General features: G+C 52.7%; 6 protein-coding genes across 6 annotated transcripts; 3 read left to right on the top strand and 3 right to left on the bottom strand.

Moving 5' to 3' along the window:
* Positions 1-2484: 2484 nt before the first annotated feature.
* Positions 2485-4650, bottom strand: VC83_00232 (uncharacterized protein). The gene is made up of 4 exons (XM_024463927.1): positions 3823-4650; positions 3634-3741; positions 3397-3572; positions 2485-3346 (listed from the first exon to the last, which is right to left on the bottom strand). Exons 1-4 carry the CDS (start codon positions 4024-4026, stop codon positions 2734-2736), a joined length of 1101 nt encoding a protein of 366 aa, XP_024328507.1. The 5' UTR covers positions 4027-4650; the 3' UTR covers positions 2485-2733.
* A 2477-nt stretch (positions 4651-7127) lies between these two features.
* On the bottom strand, positions 7128-8543 carry VC83_00233 (uncharacterized protein; the record flags this gene model as incomplete). The annotated part of the gene is made up of 2 exons (XM_024463928.1): positions 7128-8136; positions 8209-8543. 2 exons carry the CDS (start codon positions 8541-8543, stop codon positions 7290-7292), a joined length of 1182 nt encoding a protein of 393 aa, XP_024328508.1. The 3' UTR covers positions 7128-7289.
* A 56-nt stretch (positions 8544-8599) lies between these two features.
* VC83_00234 (uncharacterized protein) lies at positions 8600-11650 on the top strand (the record flags this gene model as incomplete). Its single annotated transcript, XM_024463929.1, has 5 exons — positions 8600-9686; positions 9746-9777; positions 9834-9923; positions 9974-10640; positions 10685-11650. The coding sequence occupies exons 1-5, from the start codon at positions 9381-9383 to the stop codon at positions 11648-11650; spliced, it is 2061 nt and encodes a 686-aa protein (XP_024328512.1). The 5' UTR covers positions 8600-9380.
* A 1334-nt stretch (positions 11651-12984) lies between these two features.
* On the top strand, positions 12985-14614 carry VC83_00235 (uncharacterized protein). The gene has a single exon (XM_024463930.1). The coding sequence runs from the start codon at positions 13487-13489 to the stop codon at positions 14582-14584; it is 1098 nt and encodes a 365-aa protein (XP_024328513.1). The 5' UTR covers positions 12985-13486; the 3' UTR covers positions 14585-14614.
* A 213-nt stretch (positions 14615-14827) lies between these two features.
* Positions 14828-16830, bottom strand: VC83_00236 (uncharacterized protein). The gene is made up of 3 exons (XM_024463931.1): positions 16560-16830; positions 15623-16506; positions 14828-15524 (listed from the first exon to the last, which is right to left on the bottom strand). The coding sequence occupies exons 1-3, from the start codon at positions 16605-16607 to the stop codon at positions 15029-15031; spliced, it is 1428 nt and encodes a 475-aa protein (XP_024328510.1). The 5' UTR covers positions 16608-16830; the 3' UTR covers positions 14828-15028.
* A 107-nt stretch (positions 16831-16937) lies between these two features.
* VC83_00237 (uncharacterized protein) lies at positions 16938-19056 on the top strand (the record flags this gene model as incomplete). The annotated part of the gene is made up of 2 exons (XM_024463932.1): positions 16938-17601; positions 17666-19056. Exons 1-2 carry the CDS (start codon positions 17193-17195, stop codon positions 19054-19056), a joined length of 1800 nt encoding a protein of 599 aa, XP_024328511.1. The 5' UTR covers positions 16938-17192.
* Positions 19057-23907: the final 4851 nt, after the last annotated feature.

Here is a 23907-nt window from a genome sequence, read left to right on the forward strand (position 1 = left end):
CCACTAGGCACGTGACGGACTCGCAGGATGATGAGAAGAGTCCTAAGAGTCCAGGACTCCGAGGACTCAAGTGAGTTCCCAAGAGTCCACTAGGCACGACGCCACTATATAAGTAGATAGTATTTCCTTAGATAGGAGCTTCGTGCTCAACTCAATACAGTATTTGTTATATACTAGTAACGTGTTACTTGAAGCCTTTGTGTCTGATCCCCTGCCTCCTCTGATAAGTAAACCTTTACGCAAGAGAACCTCTGTGTCTTCTATCGTTTAGAAGTCAGCGTTACACTCCTGCTGAGACAAAATATTGTATGCATCCTCTACTGTAAGTGCACCTCCTTCACGGATACAGTTCTTTTTAGCCCTGCGATGCTTGCTAAGCACTTCATTTGCTGCTCGAAGTGTATGGATCTCCTCTGTTAAAAGGGTATTCTGGTGAGCTAATCGCTCAGTGCCCTTTGCTAACGCAAAGACTGTCTCAAAAAGAGGTGTTGGCGAGCTTCCCTGGTGACGGGCAATCCTTTGCTTCACAAGAGTTGTCTGTGAGAGGGCCTCGGTAGGGTTGTGAGGTGTCTGGGAGACCCAAGGGTCGGCGTCGGCAGGGGTAAGGCAGGAGATGGAGTCCGTAACTTCACATCGAGCTTTGAAATAACAGCTTGAGGGTTGAAAGGCACTAGGCCAGCTCTACGGAATCCAGCCTGAGCGTTTTGGGTCGTTATTGACTCTATAAACACTGCTTGGAAGGCAAGGAAGAACTTGACCTTAGTAATATGGTTAATATGAGCCTTAATAAAGGTCTTGATTTGTCGCCCATATGCCCTTTTTAACACACTAAAACACCCAACGTCAAGTGGCTGGGTAAGATGGGACGAGTGAGGAGGCAAACAAAGAGTAATAATGTTGTGAGCCTTACAATACTCCTGAAATTCGGCCGATTCGTGACTCTCGTGCCCATCTAACACAAGCATTCGATATGGACCCTTCGCACGAGTAGCAGTGTGTTTATCGAAGTGTTTGATCCATTCTAGACCCGTCTCATTATTTGTCCATCCATTAATTGTTGGCTTAATCACCCAGTCGTTTGGGAGGTCGGCCTCAGTGTGCCAATTCGTGAGGTGATTCTTCCCTTGCACTACTAAAAATGGAGGCACATTCCAACCCTCACTACTAATACAAGCAATCGCTGTTGCCCATTCCCGATTGCCAGGCTGAACTGCCTTGCCTCTGCCACATCGATCGGTATGTGTAACAACCATTGCTGGACAAATAACTCCCATCATAAACCCCGTCTCGTCGAAGTTGTAGAAATCGCAATCTAGAACGCCATATTTCTCCCTCATATTCCCAACAAGTCGAAACCACGCGCCAATAAGCTCAGGATCTTCGCACAAGGCCCTTTGAAAGTCATAAACGCGATTAAAACGCGTCTTTAACTGTGGTTGCCGTTGTACGAATCGATGGGCCCAGAGCTTTCCTACGAGGTTCTGTCCTTGCGATTTAAGAAGAAGATTAGCCATATCTTCAACACCAGCAAGTCGGGGCGCAAATCCTCTGGAATCCAGACTGAGTATATACTGAACAATTGTATCCTCTTCTATATTGTTTAATTTGTGACAATTCGATCGAGCTTCGGCGCGGGGGGTTCGGCCAGCCATTCTATCGCGGAGTGTTGATTCGGGCACTTTATAGATCTTTGCAGCAGACCGACAGCTGATTTTTCTAGATGATCGGATAGCTTCGATAGCAAGAATAATACTTGCTTCTTGAGTTTGAATTTCCATTTGTGGTGGTTGAAAAAACGCGTATTGAAGTTAGTAGGTTGGAATGTGGGGGAAAGTGCACGACTCGGTGATATGCGCGACTCGCTGATAAACCACGTTATACGCTTTATCAATAATCATGATTATGATTACGACTAAATAATCATGATTATAATTGATTTTCTAACCCTGATTTTAAGTAGCTTTACAAACATATTTTGGTGCAGAGTGACTTTTTTGCGTTACGCCTTCCTAAACCCGAAGGCTTTTTCGTCTCGCCATTGTTTTTTTACAAGTTTGAAGTTACGAGGTGGGGTTTTAGTGACCATTACGCCACCATGACCATTACAGCACCTCTTAACGTTACCGGTATTAGAAAAAGATTCTAATACCGAAGATGTTCCTATTTGCAAGGGAATGCATAGTAGACCGTCTAGATACTATTGTACAAGAAGACAACGCGCCATCACACAATCATTACATTTAGCAGCGAGTATTTGAATTACAAGACATTAATCGCCTCTTCTAGTGTGCTAACTCTTTAGATTTAAATGTCATCGAGCCGTGTTGGCTATGGATGAAAAGGAGGACTATAAGGAAGGGGGCACCAAAAAGTCGACCAGACGCGATACGAGCTTGGGAGACCTGTTAGGAAGATCTCCCTCAGTCGCAAATCCAAGCCTAGGTCGAGAGGATTCCTCAACATCTCCAGAAAGTCATCGAGCTAGAAGGCGGAAATGAGTACAAGGAGGGGCGAGAAGAACACTGATTTCATAACTATGTACATAACTAAATTGTGAACTGTGGCGTTTCCTAGCGTGGGACAAAACTTTTGAACGCTTCCTCCGTACTCCCACTGCCCTCTATGGCCGTTGACATACCCTAAGGGTCATATAACGGCCGGAACTGCTCGGTGAAACTATTACTCTAATTTCAACCACATAAATATAAATTATTTGTATCCCCCAATATGTGCCTACACCATCGCGTCATGATATTGTAGCACCTCCATTTTCACTCTCACACCCTCCCCCGTCTCCTCGCTCTCGCCACTAATACCACTCCTCACACTCCCCGCCTCCACCTTCGTCATACTCCCCATCTTGACACTCGTCAACCTCGCCTCCTCCTCCACATCCAGATTATTAAAACTCCTTCCCCCCGGCCTGCTAGGATACGTGCCTCCCGCACCGCTGCGGTTCGACCCCCTCACCGTCCAACTGGCGAAGAACGCGCGGCAGCTAGGCACGCACGCGCAGATGATGCTAAGGTGCACCTCGACAGCCGCCCAGAGCCAACCGAGGTAGCCGTACCAACTCACATCGTAGGTGCGCAGGAAGACGACGACGTTGTAGTACAGCCGGATGGAGGCGGCGACGATGACGATCAGCCCGGCGGAGAAGAGGGAGATGACCTGAAGTTTCTGGGTGGTGCGGATTTTGAGTGTGAAGAGGGAGCGGAGGGGGATGGCGAAGATGATGAGGTCGAAGATGAGGGTGAGCACGCCGGCGGTGACCGCGTGTATTCCCTCTTCTATGCAGGTGCCCTCGGCACCGGGGATGAGAATTTTCCAGTAGTATGAGAGGGGACTAGGACGTGTTAGAGGTGGCTGTTTGGCTGGGGGAGGGGTTTGACAAACCGGCACTGGACGAAGAGGATGATGAAAAGGACGACGTAACAGATAACCATTGAGCCAAGGGTGATTTTGGTGATGAGCTTGTCCTTTTCGACGAGGATGCGAAGGTAAAAGACGAGGATGGAGATTTTGGTGAGGAAGGAGGAGGCGAGGTAGAGGAGCATGCTTGCCCAGCTGACCTGTGATGTTGTTAGTCGATGTAGGATACCAGATAAGGGCCTGTGCAGTCGGGGCACATACCTTTCGACTCGTAACGCTATCCTCCTGAGGCAGATCCCACACGTGTATATCCCATCCATAATTATTTATCGCGAGTATAACCCCCACCGTCAGGCCCAGCCCAACAATCTATCACGCGTTAGTCTCCATACCACCAAAACCAACCCCGCGCCTGTCTTAAAAAAGAGGCAGCGACCCGAACAAACATACCGCGGAAATCACAATTAACACATCATCCAACCCAACCCCCGCCTTCGTAATCGCTAATCTCGCATATAACCTGATCGACACAAACAGGGTCACCAGCGCCACCAGGACGGCCTGGGTAATAATACTCTCGTTGCCACGGCGCACTGGATCGACATAATTGGGCTCTGGCCACGTCGCCGTGACCTCGGGCGGCGGGAACCTCATGTTTGCAGCACGGGCATGGGGCCCTGTCCTATTCTATTCTGATGTGTCTGTCTTCGCGGAGACGTTCGCTTCGGAGAGGCACAGCGTGCGGGTATGATCGGACGGAGGCACGTTATGGAGAGTTGGGGTGCAAACGCCATGCGCTGGGGATGGTAGGGCCCTTTAAGTGCAGCTGGTGGCTTTAAGTGCGAGCTGGTGGCTTTAAGTGCAGCTGGTGGTCCAGATCGTCGCCGCACGGCTACTGTTCCTGGTTCGAGGGGTCGTCCACATAATTGTGCATTGATGGGATGGTGGGAGGAGGAGAGGAGGCTGCGGGCACCAATGGAAAGAGATGGACGGGATAGAGAAAGGAATGGAAGGGATAGGATGAGAAACTTGCTGGGGGGCGAGGTCGCTGACAGGAGCGCTGACGGCCTGGAAAGAGAGAGCTCAACCATCCATCGGCCTTACCGTCTGGTACTGTGTTTTTTGGAGTGGCGGCCGAAAGAAAGTGGCGGAACCAAAAGAATGAGGTGGGTTTAATGGCTAGTGGCTATGCACGTGAGTGGGTAAGTGGCTGTGCACATGGGGGGAGTTGGACCTAGGCACTGTGGCTGAGTGAGATTTTATTGAATCATTCTGCCGTAGTTGACATTGTCTTTGGTGGCGTTACAGTCATAGCGTACTGTGGCGCAAATCACCACTTCACATGATCGCTGTAAAAAATCAAAGGATCAACGTTTAGCCGACGGACAAATTTTAATGTGGGTACTGTGTTTTGATAGATGGACATGACTCGTGCATCTTAAGCCGATCTTACTCGCCGGGATGTAACATCCTCATATGAAGTGGTTTAGCTGTACCATACATAGAATTCTCCGGTAAGCCGTCAGTAAGCCACAGCTCCACCAGCGCCAGAGAAGAAAATAGGGGGAACAAAATATTGGCCACACAAGCCGCCACAGACGACTAACCTAACTAGCTATTGACCCACCAGAACTCCCCGAACTCCTCCCCGCCTAACCCCTCTGTCTCTACTAGTGCCTTAGCGAAGATGGCTGCGAAGTAGAATAGTGATATGATAAACACAAGTATCACGAGTAGGGTCCAATTGATCAGAAGTGAAAATGCACAAGCAATATTAATCTAGCTACTCTAACTACTATATATATACTGTAAAACCCTGCTCTGAGCTATTCTCAGGAGCGGGAAACCCGGGGCTTTCCTGCCTAATTGGGAGAGCTCTGGTCTTGGATTTTGTATCACTGCCAGAGGTGGAGGTGGCGCGGCCTTGGTTATCCCCTTCGGGGGCGGAGAGACATCCGATTAGCTTAAATTGCCAGTATCAATCATCGGCTATATACAGCCTTTTTTCAGACTTTTGGGCGGCACGAGTACTTTCTTTGGTTATCCAAAGACCGAAGTTTGCAGCTGGACATGTTGAGTAACTAGTATGCAGTGTGTGTACGACGTCGCCAGGCTGGTAACATATGTCTCACATAATGTCAGTAATGCTGTAATGATGTACGGTTACGCTCGCGCTACATCCCACTGAGCCAAAAAGACTACAGTATTCCGGCTCGCCCGGAATACGCGTAACACGCTTTATATACCACATGTACTGTAACGGCGGCGGCACCCCGTTACAAAATGATACGCCAGTTGACATATCGCGCTTGGACAATGCATGAATACATACGCAAGGGGTTTCGTAAACCAAGGGGACGCAACATAATTACCCACATCAGGCACGAACACATGTATATTAAGTATAACCCGTTGTAAACATTGATAACACTTCAATTAATATGTGTTGTCCCACACTGCAAGTCTAAGTAACTTAGTTATGCACCCCGAATCTGGGTGCCCAAGTTATCACTTTTGGTTTGTGATGACTACGCCACCATGCCATTGAACCACCAGGGTATCTGAGCCCCCCCAAATACTGTAGTGAGACCACATATGATCTGAAATATCTGCCGATACAAAACGATATGTGACATAGTACCATATCTCTTCCCAACGGACTACAGTCAGCTCCTAATCCGAGATGATAGGTTAATTCAACTCACTATGCGCGCCTTAATTGGCCTCCTCTTGAATGGACATCATATTTGGGCAACATTGTCCTCTGCAGCACTCTTTTTCCACGTTGCACTCAACGATATCGTTGGCGACGAAGTGCCAGTCCAGACGGCACCCGCCACATTTATTTCCATACGACCCATATCTTTCGATTGGCGTGCACTTCGGTGGCTCCACCACAGTCTTGTCCGCCGCAGGAGTTTCCGCCACAGACACCGAGACAAAGAGAGCTGCGATTGCAAAAATAACGGTGTTGATACGCATAGTTGCGGTTGAAGTGTTGCTTTTTGGACTGCTGGGGTTGGATTTGTGATGAAATGCCGTTATGGAAGCAAGGGGTAATAGATTAGGAACACAAGGCCTATAAGTACTCACCAACTGACGCTACATATTTCACTAGATTCAGATAATAGTATCACCGCAGCGATTGGTTATGTAAAAAGTTGAAGACGGGCCGTTACAAAGTCTTAGATCTTGAAGCCAGTATGAGACTGTCTCAGTGTCTGCTGCTTGCCAACTAACTATGGAGTGAGCTAGTTACTGACAAGCCAATCGAGGTTGAAAAGAGCCGAAGACATTCCAGATTGCACTATAGGGTAGAACACCCATAAATCCTGTTCACCATGCTTGGAAACATATCAGATTCCAACATGGAGAGGTCTCAACAGCACTAGGTCCTTGGCGAGATCCAAATCCATACAACGTTATCAATATTAGGCGATGAATGTCAGGGTTTAAAGTCTAATCCAATCGTATGACAGCGCCCCGCCTCTGCCTATAGACTCGTATGCGCCGCGAGGGCGAGAGACATTTGGTCATTTTCAAGACATTGAAGTGGAACCTGTCCTTGCCAAGGGACATACATTTCTCCTCCAACCCCCCCTTTTCGGAAAAGTCCACGACGCCCATACTTAAACGAGCTTCGACTGGGATATCTGCAATTGGAAATTATCTATGTGGCACAAAGTTTTTGTTATCGTTCTCTCCCACCACCATAGCAAAGAATGTCTAATTATCAGATAAACATAATTCAATGTCTCAGATCGGATATCAGATTTGGATATAACTTCTTGACTGCTGTAAATCCCAGCTAGCTACCACACAGCAAATTAATAGCTACAGAAACGGAGGGTATCGTCGCCACAAGTACAGAGTATCTGTCCATGCCCTGAACGCCACCCCATGCACCACCGTCCACTCTAGAATTCCAAAAACTTTCCCCCAAGAGCCACCGCAATACCTCCCCCAAACATTGCAACGACACTCACGAAACTAGCCACGCTCAGGCCAGCCATCCCACTAATACCATGCCCACTCGTGCACCCCCCAGCCACCCTTGACCCAATAGCCATCAGCACACCACCCGCCACAGCTGCTGCATCGCCCACTTCAACTCCCTTGGCGGGGAAGGTACCCGAGAGGCGCCAGAATGCCGCACTACCGCCTGCCACGCCTGCTCCAAAGATAAGGGGTGAGATGGAAGGCCATGGGGACGAAGAGGGCATGACAGCGCGCCAGAATAGTTTTCCAAACGATTCGTAGGCGGAGGACACACCGAGGGTGTTCGTTGTCAAAAGAAGGGACGACAGTTGAGCCAGGGCCATCAGTGAGCCGCCAATGAGGGGATTTAGTAGCTTGCCCTGCTCATCAGGTAGATAGCGCAATGCCGCACCGACAACCGACAGGCAAATGGCTTGATACACTAGCACGGCCGGAAAGTGCACAACACCACAGCGTTGCGGGATCGTAAGCTTCGGCTTCTCTTCGCCCTTCACAGCTGCCGGCGTCGCGCGTCGGAACCCCGCAGAGTACCCAACGAACAACGCGCCCCCGACCAGAGAGCCGGCGAGTACGGCGAAGCCCGAGCGCAGACCCATCCCGACTTGGACGAGGACGGTGCCGGGGCAGGAGCCGGTGAGCGCCATGCCGGCGCCAAGGAGGAGGCAGCCGGCGATGTTGCCATCGTAGGGGAAGTAGCCCCAGGCAGCGGGGGAGCGGGGCGGGCAGGGGGCGAGGGCGGCGCGCTTGGTGAGGTGGATTATAAGACTGGATGAGAGGTTAGTGTGGGGTTGTGAGGGAGGGCAAGTGGAGAGGGGGATGCAGGGGTGGGATGCTTACGCGCTGCCTGCTGTGGCGGTCAGGAAGACCTCGAGCATGTGGAAGTTCTCGAGGCGGAGCTGGGAGATGATGATGGATGGGGAGGCGACGCCCGCTGCGGAAAGGGCGGCGCCGAAAAGGAGGCCAGAGGTGGCGGCTGAGAGAGTCTGGGAAGCCATTGCTTGGAAGGAAAGGAAAGTATTTAGACACAGAGGAGAGTGTGTATAGCGTGTAAAGAAAAGAAGAGGGCCTCTGTGGCGCATTTGTAATTTGAGGCCTCGATTGCGTGCCAGATGGCGGCAATCGCTCCCGCAGTGGGGCGGCTTGGTGGTACAGCAAGTCAATGAAAATGGCATAACTTCTTACAAAGGAAAACTCGACAGTAAAAACTACAGTATATAGAATGAAAATGGATTAATTGAATTACTACACTATCTACGGAGCCTACGTACTATTTATGTTATTCGGACGGCCTGTGATAAAATGGGAAAAGCTGCCATGCCACCGTATCCCGCTTGACGCTTTTCCCGAGTGTTGGAGAGTAGGCCGTGGGCGTGGGATACGGTGGTATTTGGCCCTATAATCCACTACGGCATCCCAGGATCTCCGACCGGTGCTGGAAACCACCACAGTCTCAACTGGGGTTTCAGCTCTGAAGCCACCAGAATAGGGGGCTTTTGGGGGGTCGAAGCAGAACCTCCGAAAGGCCTACAAATAGCCACGTAGGCCCATTAGATAGTGTAGTTAATCAATCGATCTTATTTTGCTATAGTAAGCTATATACTGTGTGAGAATTCCTGCCCCGTTGCACCCGTGAGAAGTCCCGACCACTGGAGAAACCACATGATTTGTGTGTGATCCCGTACCACGGTACTTCCTGTTCCAACACCGAGACATCCGAAATACAGCCACGTGACGTGTATAAAGAAACTCCGAGACTCATAACAGACACATACTTACTCAAGAGGGTAATCAGAGGCCAAGACTCGATTTTCAAGCTCCCGTAATTCTCTTACATTCTGCCGTATACTGGTATACGAGCAAGCATACTGCAAGACGGGTTGGACCGGCTCAACTTGACTGAACTCTCACTTGTGCGGCGTGCATTTTCTTGCATTTATGCACTGAATATCATCGGCGAGAACTATCCCCATCACGTGAGATCGACGATCAGTCATCAGAGACACAAGACTATGGAGTGGAGTAGTAAGCGTGGGAAGGCCGCATTGATTAATCAGGCTGCCACCAGTATACGCGGGGTGCGAGACGACGACAATTTTATGCCACTACTACTTGAGTATTACAAGACGCGGCGGCCCACTTTGAAAAGGGCAGATACCACGGATCTCGCCACCGATACACAATCACCTCCTTGCTTACCAGTTTCACCGAGCAGTTCCGGCCGTTATATGACCCTTAGGACAGCGTACATATGTCAACGACCATGGAGGGCAGTGGGAGTAGTGTTGGAGGCGGTGGCGGGACCGGGACAGGCCAGCGTGAGCAAGACACACATCCATCTCAAGTCTTGGCGTCCACAGCTAACGACAAACAACAGGAACATCATGTGATTCATGTAAACGCTCCAAGGTGAGCGCTGAGCACTGCTCCACACTTATGAGATATGATACTAACCCCCTCTATAGCTCAAGTGCATCAAACTGCATCCGGTGCACAGCCCGTAGTACTGAATGTCAGGTCACTCTAGTCAGCAGGAAGAAGCGGGAAAAAAAGATGTTTGTCATCACCCCGTTCTCACTACCCCTGTTATACTAACGCCTTACAGTCACTATCTCTCCGCAATCGAGGACCGCATGAAGCGCATGGAGTCCGCCATGAACGCGTCCGGGATCGCCGTCGATGATGGGGACCCCGAGGCCGCCATCCCCGCCGTCTCGGCACAGTCGGCTCTTGAGGACAAGCTCTCAATCTTCATGATCAGCGATGACGGTGCTGCCGGCTTCGTGGGCCCCTCATCAGGCTTCTCGCTCTTCTCACCGCAGGGCCTGCGCTGGATCTCTGAGAAGACAGGAGACGACAACTTTGAGCAGGTCATCAAGGCAGTCTCTAGCTCATGTGAGCACCGGGCGACTAGCGGGCAGGAAACATTCCGACCACTCTCGGAGAGCGAGAGGGAGCCACTACCGCCCAAAGATATAGCGAATGAGTATATGGCCGCATACTTTGACAATTTCAACAACAGCTTTCCGCTGTATGACAAGGAAAGCGTGATGGAGAGGTTCGGAAGGGATTACTATATGGTGAACCGTGAGAAGGATCCGGCGTGGTACGCTTCGCTGAATGTTATATTCTTGATCGGACGGTCTATCACTATGCATGAGAGGGAACCGAATGGACTTTGCGAGAGATACTTCAGGAATGCAGCTAGTGTTTTCTCAGAGCTGTTGTTTAGTGGACCTAGCTTGCTAGCCGTGCAGGCTATGATTGGAATGGTAAGCCCCCTGAAATATCGTCCACTTTTCACTAACAATAACAGGCCTTTATCCTGCAAGCGTCAGAAGACCCTCATCCATCATATATCCTTGTGGGCATGGCAGCACGACTTGCCCAAGCAATCGGTCTCCATCGGCGATTAGATGGGTATGGACTGAAAGCGCGGGATATCGAGCAGCGCCGCAACGTCTTCTGGATCGTCTTCGGCCTCGAAAAGGGCATCAGCATCCGCTCTGGCCGTCCATCCGTAACTTTCCGCAGCATGTGCAACTACTACCCCCTGACCGCCTCGCTCACCCTCTTCGCCAACGTTCTCCAAAACCCCTTAGCCCCAAGCGCCACCAGCGACCTCGCCCTCATGAACCGCGTCACCCGCATCCTCGTCGACGGTCTCTCCTCCTCCTGCAACGCCAAGGCCGCCATCCACGCTGACATCTTCAAAGAATTATCCGCACGGCCGCGCAGTTCGTCGCCCGCGCCCGCGGCGAACCACGAGACACCTACCTCGACCCCTCCACCCTCCCCGCCCCTCCACCCTCCCCGCCCCGCCAATCGACTGCTACTACCCCCCCTCTGTCGCCTCCTCCGGCGTCTCCCCCTCCGCCTCCGCCACAGACGCCTCCGTCTCCGACGCCCTCCCCCGCCTCGAACCCTCCGTCTCCCACCACTCTCCACCCCGTCCCCCGCCACATCCACATCCCAATCCACCACGCACCTCCCGTTCCCCCAGCGCACGCCCTCACAGCAACAACTGCAGTCACAGTTGGAGTACTACGGCCCCAAACAAGGCCTCCCCGGTACTCCCGGCGCAGGAATCATCCCGCCCGCCTACGACCCCGATTTCTCCTCCACCATCCCCTCTGTCGACCTCTCAGCGTTCGATATTAATAACTACGCGTGGCTGGACACGAGTGCTTTTCCTGGCGCTCAGGGCGTGGAGGCAGCGGGCGGGGCGGGGGGGGTTGGATATCGAGACGTTTGCGGCGGGTGGGACGGATGGGGGTGGTGAGATTGGGTATGGGATGGGGGCGACGGGGATGTTTGCGGATTAGGGCGCGTTCGCGCCGATGGTGTTTCAGTGGGATTTGGCGGATATTTGGCAGGGTGGGGGTGGGGCGTTTGGGAAGTGAGGTTTGCTTGGGGAGGCAGTGGTTAGAGGAAAGGAGTGATGCAAGAATGGGGGAAGAGGGAAGGAGCGATGAAGTGATGAAGAGAAGGGAAGGAACGAGGGGAATTAAGAATGAGGAGATGGAAAGAGCGAGGTGAGGGAAGGAACGAAGGAAGGAAGATCAAAGGGAATGGGACGGATGGAGTGAGGTTAAGGAAGGAGCAAACAAAGTCAGGGAAGGAGCGAAGCTCTTTACTCCTCCCCCGCCCTTTTTTTTAATGATTTTTTGGGCGCATCTCCCGTTGTCAACGCCGGAGTTTGTGGGTTTTGGGTAATATATGGGTTTGGCGTATTGTTGTATATTAGTCCCCCAGCGAGGGCCAGAACTTCACAGCTCGCTCTTTTTCATCATCGTGTTTAGTGGTTTCTATAACTAGAGGGGTGGTATATGTACCGGGAGGGGGGGTATATAGTAAAGCCACGATATAAACGCACTTTTTTTTGGCGCAGGTTTTTGATTCTATAGTAGAAGCTTCCTGGCAGCTTGGTTGTTGTCGCCGCCTAGTTTCTTGTCGTGACCTCAGTGCTGTCGCTACTCAGTTGCTGTCGTGCTTGTTGCTGTCGCTGTCGCCAAAGCCACACGCCATAATGTACTGGTCTATTGGCGACGGCGTGGGTGTCTGCTTGTCGTCTTTAGTGTCAGCGTCGAGCTTACTTTAGGAGCTAATTTGTAGTTAGTTTAATGCTTAGTAGGAAAAGAAGCATATGGCGACCAACCCGGACAGTTTTCTATGCATTTGCTGTATCTACGAGTCAACTCATGATTGTGTATAGCGGACGTTCGTTTAGCCCAGCTTCAAGTACCTGGCGATGGCGATGGCGACAGCGAGACGCAGATCTTGCGCACCTTTCGTGGGGTGGCCCTACAAGACAAGTGGACCGCCGCAATTTACGGCGGGTGGAGTGAACCGTTTTCTTTTCGTTCGTATGGTGCCGTGCCCTTATTATTATATTAGTATTAGTACTAGGTTACTCCACAAAATGAGAGCATGGCATGCATGGCATGGCACCACATGGCGGATACATCACACGCCGTCAGCCGTCAGCCGTAAGCCGTAAGCCGTAAGCCGTAAGCCGTAAGACGCCGTCACCCACGCCGTCACCCACGCGCTAAGAATGGAGACGCCTAGCCGGCCACTAATCTGGGCCCATGGCGGCACATCTTCATATTATCCCTCTACGTAAATTGCTCATCCACCTACAGCTACAGCGGCGCCATGGTCATAGCCATGCTCTGCTCTCCTCTTCACACAACGCAAGGGGTCCTAGCCTAAGGGGTCCCTAGTTGCCGATCTTGTTGGGTTCCTAGTGCGTTTCTTTTCCCGGAGACTACTCCCGACTGGCCTGTGCTGAGTGTTGGATTGGATGAAGGGTGAAGGGACATGCATGCTGGCCTAATTCCAAAGATCGTGATAGTGGCGCCCCTATTAGATTTCTAGTGGTAAGTGCCTGCGCTCCGGCTGGGCCGGTGGGGGGAAGGTGTCCACCTTCTTTGTTCTCTCAGTTCCAGTCGCTGCCGTAGCCGTTTCTTTGGTCGCTGCCTCGTCTGTTCTCTCTCTCCCTCCCTCTCTCTTCTCTCTCTCTTTCAGTTCTGGCCAGTCTTTCCTTAACCTCCCCCTCCAGCCAAGAATCAGCCGCCCGGTTATCGGACCATCCGAGTCTCGATCCCCAGCTACCATGCTGGACCGCGCATCGGGGCTGCTGAGCAAGCTCCGCTGGCGGAACGTGGTGCTCACTATCGTTGTGCTGACGATTATACACTTCGCATTCCTGGACGACACGCTGCAGAGTGTCTATAATGCGCGCGCCGGGAAGGTAGCTGACGTGCAGGCGCATCCCGAGTTGTCAACTGGGACGAATGCCAAACCCGCCGGGAGTGCCGTATCACCACCACCAACACCTACCGCGGCAGCCACAACCATAATCCCCACCCCCACCTCCGTCGCGCCCTTCGAGGCCGGCGACACCACCGAGCACATCGCCATCTGCCTCTCCGTCAAAGACCAATACGCCGACCTCACCGAATGGCTCACGCACCACTATCACCACCTCGGCATCCGACGCTTCTACCTCATGGACGACGGCTCCTCCCCCGCCCTCGCCACGCTCAACTACTCCGCCTTCGTCGACCCAAAAACCATCACGCACCGCTACTACCACCCGGCGCTGCACGAGCGCTACCAGCAGCTCGCGACTTACAACGACTGCATCCGCCTCTTCGGACACAAGCACAAATGGATCGCTTTCATCGACGCAGACGAGTTCCTGCACGTCCGCGGCAACGAAACCTTACTCGATGTCTTGAAACCATATGATGACGATGACACCGTCGGCGCTTTCGGCGTCAACTGGCAGATCCACACCAGCGGCGGCCTACTCACCCGGCCCCCCAGCGCGCGCAAGGGATTCACGCGCTGCATCGAGGACCAAGACCCTAACCACCCCCCCAACGTCGGCACGGAGAACGAGCACATCAAAGTCCTCGTCAAGCCCTCCCTCGCCATTGGGCCCGACAGTCCGCATAAATTCAAGCTGAAGGATGGGGCGAGAACCGTCGGGGAGGATGGCGATACGGTTGATCGGATGGCGTGGCGGATTCCGATTACGCGGAATAGAGTGGCGCTGCATCATTATGCGACGAGGAGTCGGGAGGAGTATGAGGCAAAGATTAGTAGGGGGAATGGGATGGGGGATCCGAAGGGGTGGGATTGGTGGAATCATGTTGAGGCGATTAGGACGGATGAGTGCTTGGAGTTGGCGGTTTTGGATCCTTAGCCGGGGGGAGGTATAGGAGGGAGAGCAGAGGGAGAGCAGAGGGAGAGGAGGGAGAGGAGAGGGAAAGGGGGGGGGAGGGACGGGGTTTAGTATAGTAGAGGAGCGGGGAGGGGGCAGTTGGATGATTTACGTGAAGCCGCGCCCGTATACGACTTGGTTATAAAACGCTGTCTGTAATGGAACTTGGGTAGCAACAGCAACATATACGAGTACAAAAACCACATCATAGAAGTAAAACAACATATTTTTTTAAATAAGCACTCACTCAAATCTATTTCTAATCCTTCCTACAAATTACTGCAAAGAAGATCTATCCAACGACACTACGCTACTCGAAACGGACATCCGACCCCGCGCCCCCTACATCACAAACCCCCTTCCGTCAACAACCTCATCTCAGCGAAAACCCCACCTCCCTCCGGCAGCCAACTCACCAACCCTCCTCTACTTCTTCTCAGCCAAATCCAGCAGTCCCTGCAAATTAATACTCTTCGGCCTCTCAATCGGCAACCCCAGCGCCCTATCCCACACCAACTGCGCCAACGGCCCCAGCCCCCTACTAACCCCAAACGTCGCCGTATAATACAGCGTCTCATGGAACCCGTAGTGGTGGAACAGCACCCCCGAGCTGCTATCCACATTCGGGAACGGATTCTTCGTCTTCCCGTGCTCCATCAGCACGCCGGGCGCGACCTCGCTGTTCATTTTCACCAACTGGAAGAGGGGGGAGGCGGCGATGGAGGGGCGGCTGGAGGCGTAGGTCATGAGGGCGTCGAAGCGCGGGTCGGGCTTGCGCAGGACGGCGTGGCCGTAGCCGGGGACCACGCGGCCGCTGTTGAGGGTGGACCAGAGGTAGTCTTTTACGTTGGCGGGGGTGGGGGTGGCGCCGATGTGCTCTTGCATTTGGAGGACCCAGCGGAGGACTTCTTGGGCGGCGAGGCTGGGGGGGTGTTAGTGGGTGGGGGGGATAAGGTCAAGGGTGTGAAATGTTGAGAGGAGGTGGGGGTGGGGGAGAAGAGGGGGGAGGGGAGGACGAACCCGTGAAGTGGTCCAGCGAGACCCTGGAGTCCAGCGGAGTAGGAAAGAAAGGGGTCGCTCAGCGCGGAGCCAACCAAGTGAGTGGCGTGTGCCGAGACGTTTCCACCCTCGTGGTCACCGTGCAGGGCAAGGTACAAACGGAGAAGATCCTGGAAATCCTCGTGCTTCTCCCCACCACGTCCCAGCATAGCAGCGAAGTTGTACGACCAATCCTGCGCGGTGTCGATCTCGGCCGGCAGCGCGCCGCCGCCGTTATACGCGTTCTGGTAGATCTTAGCCGCGATGGTAGGCAGCTTGGCGAGCAGCGAGATGGAGTCGTCGAAGGTAGGCTCCCAGTAGTCGGCCTTGTTGATGCCGGCCTCGTACGCCTTGGCGAAGGACGAGGTGTGGTTCAGCGCCGACACAGCGATGGCGAACTGCGTCATGGGGTGCAGGTCCTTTGGGAGGGAGTCGAGGAGGGCGTTGACGAAGTTGGGTAGTTGGCCCTGCTCGGCGAGCTCGCGGGAGAACTGGCGCGTCTGCCCGACGGTCGGGACTTCGCCGGTGAGGAGGAGCCAGAACATGGCTTCGGGGAGCATTTCGGTGCCGGAGGTGCCCTTGGGGAGCTCAGCCTGGCACTCCTTGATGGTGCGGCCGTGGAAGCGGATGCCCTCGTTGGCGTCGAGGACGGAGCCCTCCCAGACCATGGCTTTGAGGCCGCGCATGCCGCCGAGGGTGTTCTCAATCTTGACCTCGCCGATGACTTTGTCGCTGTGGGCTTTAACTTTCTTGAGGAGCTCGCGCTTGGCGGGGATGACGGCCTTCATGGTGTCTTTCAGGCTGGGTTCCGAGGAGCTGGCATAGCTGCGGGTGGCATTGATGAGGATTGGGCGGAGGGTGGAGGGCTGTGGGGTGTTAGGAATTGATCGGGGAGGAAGAATTGAGGGCGTGGACTTACGCGCAGAGCCCTGAAGGCCCTCGTCGTGGTTCTCGCGTTCATGGCCATTGTGATGTATGGTATGGATGTGGTGAAAGCGGGGAGAGCGGGGAGTTGTTGCGATAAGAAGAGCTCGTCTACGACGATATCCGTGAAGGCGACCGGGGTATATGAAGCTTCAAAGGAGGATATAATCGATAGATAAACAATATTTATAGGGAGATGTAAGAGCTAAAAATCGGGGATTGTGACTTTTGTTGCGTGCGTGGATTGGCGGTGATGGTTGTTGGTGTGGTGGTTATGCCGAAACATGCCGAGGGAAGGCTGTCAATGGATAGACGATGCGACGGTGTCTAACCGGCAATCGCCCGCAGTTAGCCATGGATAACATAATTTGCTTGGACTGCATGTGGCAACTGCTAACTCTGACTGACTAACTCAGCGATCTACTGGCCGAACTTCGCTGTGAGGATCTCGAGAATATCTTTATCCTCATCCTTATGACCGAGTTCTTGTATATTATTTGTTATATACGCAGATAGAGAGCATACATACCAAGAAATAGTCGACATTCCACCACACCTGCGAGCTCACCACCTCCTCCGCACAGCTGTGCGAAAACCACCACCGCCACCAACCCCCATTACCTTCACCATGCTCCGCAGGATAGCTTCGACGCTCCCTCGCAAAGCCCCAGCAACACTCACCGGCGCCCTCTCACAACCCCGGACCCGCCTCCTCTCGTCCGCCGTCCCCAGGATGGCAGCCCTCAAGCCCGCCAGCCCACCCATATCCGCACAGCTGCCCTCCGACGGCTTCCAGCTGCTGCCCGAGAGCGAGAAGGCCGGCGCGGCAGAGGACGCGCTGTACGACCAGCAGATCAAGGATGTCGAGGCGTGGTGGGCGACCCCGCGATACGATGGCATCAAGAGGCCTTACACGGCTGCGGACATCGTCTCGAAGCGCGGCAGCCAGCTGCAGTCATACCCCAGCTCCGTCATGGCGAGGAAGCTGTTCAACCTCATCAAGGAGCGCGAGGCGGCAGGAGAGCCAATTCACACAAGTACGTACTACCATTACACACCCTACGAGTCTACAAGAATGAGACAGTGCTGACAAAACTACAGTGGGAGCAATTGACCCCGTCCAAATGACCCAACAAGCACCCAACCAAGAAGTCCTCTACGTCTCCGGCTGGGCCTGCTCCGCCGTCCTCACCACCACCAACGAAGTCTCCCCAGACTTCGGCGACTACCCCTACAACACCGTCCCGAACCAAGTCCAGCGCCTCGCGAAAGCACAATCCATGCACGACAGGAAACAATGGGACGCCCGCCGCAAGCTGACCTCCGAGCAGCGCGTCAAGACCCCCTACACCGATTTCATGCGCCCCATCATCGCAGACGGTGATACCGGTCACGGCGGCCTCTCCACGGTCCTCAAGATCGCCAAGCTCTTCGCCGAGAATGGCGCCGCAGGTGTACACTTCGAGGACCAGCTCCACGGCGGCAAGAAGTGCGGCCACTTGGCCGGCAAGGTCCTCGTCCCCGTCGGCGAGCACATCAACCGCCTCGTCGCCGCGCGCTTCCAGTGGGACGTCATGGGCTCCGAGAACCTCGTCATCGCGCGCACTGACTCCGAGAGCGGCAAGCTCATCAGCAGCGCCATCGACGTCCGCGACCACGAGTTCATTCTCGGTGTCGCCGACCCAGCCATCAAGTCCCTCGCCGAGACCCTCCAAGCCATGGAGCAGTCCGGCGCCAAGGGCTCCGAAATCGATGCCTTCGAAGCCGACTGGGTCAAGAACACCAAGCTCGTCTCCTTCGACGAGGCCGCCGTCCAAGCCTTCCAGGCCCGCGGCGTGCCCCAATCAGACATCGACGCCTACCTCGCGCACACGGCCGCGAACCGCGACCTCTCTGTCACCAAGCGCAACGAGTACGCGCAGCGTTTCACCGACTCGCCCATCTTCTTCTCGTGGGACGTGCCGCGCACACGCGAGGGCTACTACCACTACCGCGCCGGGATGACGGCGGCGACCAAGCGCGCCATCGAGTACGCGCCGTACGCCGATCTGCTCTGGGTCGAGACGGGCGACCCGGTCGTCAAGGACGCGGCGCGGTTCGCGGGTGAGATCCGCGACCGCCATCCGGGCAAGGGACTCGTGTATAACTTGTCGCCGTCGTTTAACTGGAGCGGGCACGGATTCACGGATGAGACGCTCAAGTCGTTTATCTGGGACATTGCGAAGCATGGGTTTGTGCTGCAGCTGATTTCGCTGGCGGGGATCCACTCCACGGCTACGATTACGACGGAGCTGTCGAGGAAATTCAAGGATGAGGGCATGTTGGCTTATGTCAACCTGATTCAGCGCCCGGAGAAGGAGTTGGGAGTTGATGTGCTGACGCACCAGAAGTGGAGCGGGGCGAGCTACATCGACGGTATCCTCGGCGCCATCCAGAGCGGCAGCAGCAGCAGCAAGAGTATGGGAGAGGGAAATACTGAGGGGCAGTTTTAGAGTAAAGGGTCCGGAAGGGCTTGCAGGTGGGGAAGGGGGGCCAGGGATAATTGTACATAGAGCGAAGATAAGCCACAGAGAGCCGTATTCCGAGAAAAAACAAAACAGAAAGGCCACAGCAAAAAATAGAAGTAGCAAGCCATAGTGCCAAGCTGGAGCGATGGCACTTAAACCCTCACGTGGAAGGCCCGAAGCAAGTTGATCAGTGAACGTCGTCCCGCCTATCCGCCGCCACGGCGTGCCAACCATTCGGCGTGGGCGCCATCAACCCCAAACTCTAACTCCGACCTAATCCCCAAGCCCCCCCTTCCCTCCACCTCCACAACCCCCAGAATCCAGCTGCCGCGATAGGCACTACCACGGCACACAAAGGCAGGAATTTCCCAGGATCGCCGAGTGGGCCACGCGGACCTTTATATAAAGTGCGGACGGGCTGGCGTCGCAGCCCGTCAAATCTGTCGCTGCCGGTTAATCTCTGCATCCCCGCCACCCCGCAATATAATAGATTGGAAACATCACCGGGGGGCGTGCCTGTGCCCCCAAACCTAAATATTTCCACCAGTGCCGCCGCGCCGCTGCTAGACGACGGATGGGCCATGAGGTCTGTGGGCGACTAACGGGAGAGGGAGGGTATCGGCGCTGCGGCGCGGTGGAGGGTTTGGCTCCGGGGAGGCGCCGTGGCGTGGGATATATAAGAAGAGCGTAGGCCAGGGGGGGGATGCGGGTTGGAAGGAGATCTCGATCGTCGATCGCACCGCAATCCATATCACTCTTCAAGCCCTTCGTATGCGTTTCCAGAAAACCTCCCTCGTGGCCGCCGCCTCCCTGGCCTCCACCGTCGCCGCCCACGGCTACGTCGATAAACTCGTCATCGGCGGGACCGAGTACACGGCATGTCTTCCCCCTCGCCCTATATATGTCCAGAAACTAACGCCGCTGGAAATAGGGATACCAGCCCTACTCAGACCCGTACTACCCAACCCCCCCGCCACGCATCGTGCGCGCCGTCCCCGGCAACGGGCCCGTCCAGGACCTGACTAGCATCGACATCCAGTGCAATGGGTATTCCGAGGGCGGCGCCGTCGGGTCGAAGCCAGCGCCGCTTGGCGGTCCGGTAGCTGCAGATTCAGAAGTCAGCCTTAACTGGACGTTGTGGCCAGATTCCCATGGTGAGCGAGCCCTTACCTTGCTGTCCTTTTGAGGGCGAGCCCCGTCCGTGTCTGTCGTGCTTTGATGAAATCGTGACGTGTGGGCACTAGGAGTTTGTGTGTGGGGTACTGGGACCGACGATTACATATATGGCACTCTGTGAAGGCGAATGCACGACCTGGCAGCCTGGGACTGCGGACTGCGTGAGTTTCACATCAGATCATAATGTCTTCCAGCGCGACTAACAAGCCACAGGGCCGTCTGGTTCAAGGTCGCAGAGATGGGCAGAGTTGGAACCAGCAACGTCTGGGGATCTGTACCTCTTACATCTTGGATACTATTCGTGAGCCATGAGACGACCGCCGAGCTCCAAGGTCGTATTCCCTGGCGCATACAAGGCGACTGACCCGGGAATCGTATACGATTCGTACAAGGCGCAGACATACACCATCCTCGGCTCAGCCTTGTTCACTTGCTAAATGCTGTTGGAGCTGAGGATGGGAGAGTTGGCGATGTGTGGGAGGTAGGCAGGAGGCAGGACGGCTTTGGATAGTGGAAGGGGGAACTGTGAATATCTGGCTATGATGAGGTTGTACATAGAACCGAGCTCTTTCCGTTCTTGATCATATTTTGAATGAAATGTTTCGCCCGAGGTTCAGCTCGAGTCTCCAAATCGTTCGATATTTCGCCACCTAACAATCCACCCACGCTTCAATCCGGCTTCAGCTGGCGGTGTGCGTTTGTGGACGGAACAGTCCAGACATGTCTTAATCCTGCGATGCGAGCGAGCCCAACAATATTCCAGCCTAATAATAGTGACTCGGTCTTACTCGTGTGGCACATTTTGACTTGTCAACACACCGTGTTACACACCGTGGGCAACATCGGAAGAGAGCCTCCCCGGCGCCTCGCACTAGAGGGTTTTAGCTGCTCGACCAACGATGTAATTAGCCATTACCTATTGTACTAATTTCCAAGCTGCCAAGTGAGGCAAAACCCCGATATAATGATCATGTGATGATGTTGAACACATAATTGGAGTTTGACGACTTGATTGAGTAAACTATGGGTGCGAAGCCCTATATATACTGTGCAGCGTACATCTAGGAACGTAGTTCCAACAGATGATATAAGGATACCTGGCCAATAAGGATGTTTTGTCCGCCCTACGAGTACCGCTTTTTTGGTGCGGATTAAGGATAACCCTGTTCTTTAGGATATCCCTACGGATTTTGCAACCCTAGATCCCTGTCCCTACCTAATTATCCTTATAACTTAAGATGGCACCGAAAAGACAAGCTATTATAGATGCGCAAAGACGTAGTATTTGTCGTCGTCATGCTCAAACTAGGGAGATGCAGGCAGAGACAATAGCTCGGTTTGCAGCACAACTAGGTGGGAGAATCCTCAGATCCATTTCCACAATGACCTCCTCCTCTTATACATATCTCAACAGCAACGATCGAAAGGATAATAAGCTAGACTCCTAACGAAACTATCAGGGTGATTATCCTGATCTTGAAAACGCGTTATACCATTGGCATATACAGATGGAGAAGAAGAAAGCGGTTCTTACAGGCGATATCTTAAAAGCAAAAGCACATGAAATCTAGTCCCTGTTGCTGCAATATAGTTAACAAGAGCCTAAATGGTCAAACGGCTAGCTTAATCGATTTAAAAAGAGACACAACATCAAGGAGTATAAGCTACATGGCGAAGGAGGATCTATAGACATCTACAATGAGGATGTAGTCAAACAGATGGACAATTTACGTGCTAAGTGCTCTAGCTACAACTTAAAAGATATATTTAACATAGATGAAACAGGACTCTTTTAGAAGCTACAGCCTAATCATTCTCTTGCAACCACTAGATAAGTAGAGGAAAGAAGAGCAAGTGTTACGATGGTCATAGAGGTCATGATGCCAGTCTAGGTAAAGTTGCCACGGTTCACCAAGGCATAGGGCGCCAGTTGGGTATTATGAATTAAACTCAATCTAGAGAAGAAAGGAAAGAGAAGAGGAGCACTCGAGCAGTGGCTCAATCTATATACAGCTATGTTGTTGTGGAGTGAAGTCTCTTTAGCAAGACCAGTTCTGAGAATTCACTCCACAACTGAAAACTTCGCTCCAACCCCGGAAAGCTCCCCACACCCCTGAACCCCCACTCGAGCTGCAAGGCGTACTTGATATCGTAACAAAAGTAAGCTAGATTGAATCTAAAGAGAGAAGAAGAAGAAAGGAAGGAACAAGGTGAGGCTATTCCTCATTATATGTAGCTGTGTGCTTAGCAATCCCTTATAACCTTAGTGGCTACTATAGCTGCCTGTTCCCATAGTTGCTAAGTGGATGACAGAGGTCATATACGAGTGTTTCCTACAGTGGCTTAATAATAAGATGCGTAGACAGAAGGTCATCTTACTCCTTGACAACTTTTTAGGCCATGAACTTAGCATATAAAAGATAGGAGGGCTAGACTGTTATAGCTATGGTAACGTGACGTCAGTTACAGGGCTAGCTGTAAGGACACAGGGCACCCAGCTCACAGTAATAGCATATGAGAGTGCGAGTCGGAGGCTAAACGGATGCTATCCTATAGGTCTACTACGAAGGATACAAAAAAAATGATGAGGAACCCCGTTGGGTCAATCCCCTTAAGTACCCGAACGGGTCCGACTCGGCTAACCGGCCCTAACTCTCCCCACGTGACCGTAACCCATCCGAATCAGATCCCTTCCATCACTGAGGGTGGAGGCAGGGCAGAGGCATCCTTACACTAGCGGAACTAGGCTTGGTAACGTGACCTAGGAAGTCATAGGGCTAGCAGGGCTAGGCTGTAGCGTGACTAACAAAGAAGTCACGGGGCTAGTGGGGCTAGGCTGCAGCCTTACCAAGCTAGTCGATTGTTGCAGAAACTAGTGGATATTGGATAGTTGAGCTATCCATCAACTATCTGGATTACCCATAAGGCACGACGCCACTATATAAGTAGATAGTATTCCCTTAGATAGGAGCTTCATGCTCAACTCAATATAGTATTCTTTACAATACTGTAACATGTTACTTGGAAAGCCTTTGTGTTTAATCCCCTGCCTCCTCTGTCAAGTCAACCTTACACAAGAAACCTCTGTGTCTTCTATCGTTTAGAAGTCAGCGTTACATAGACAGCCTTGAAAATGTCAAGATTTAATGGCTTCTGCCAAATACTACCTCTTACTAGCAGCCTCTAGATCAAGGGATAATCGTGTCCTTTAAACTCCATTATCAACAACAATGGGTTGATTATATCCTATAAATTCTCTAGACTAATAAAAATCTAAATAAGACTGTTAACCTCCTTAAAGCAATATAGTAGACTCGAATTACATAGAACGATTTACTAATACAAACAATCCAACGCTGCTTCATTAAGTTAACAGTAGTTAAGAAACCAGTTGAGATTAAGGTTAGAGAGGCTGATGAAATCACCAATTAAGAGGCCCTTTAAGCTTAAATGGCATAGATACCAGAGGTTCAAGATCTATTAACAATCGAAGAATTTGTTAACCCTCCTGCTAAAGAGATCAATGATCTAGACAACAATGTAATAGAGGCAATTATCGAAACTTACAGTTGAGATAAAGAAGATGATATAGGAGAGGAGGGAGACGAAGGGATAGAGCTTCCTATCTCTATATCTAAGTGTTATGGCTAAGTGCTAGTG

Source organism: Pseudogymnoascus destructans, assembly GCF_001641265.1.
Source record: "Pseudogymnoascus destructans isolate 20631-21 unplaced genomic scaffold scaffold_1, whole genome shotgun sequence".
Lineage (NCBI taxonomy): Eukaryota > Fungi > Ascomycota > Leotiomycetes > Thelebolales > Thelebolaceae > Pseudogymnoascus > Pseudogymnoascus destructans.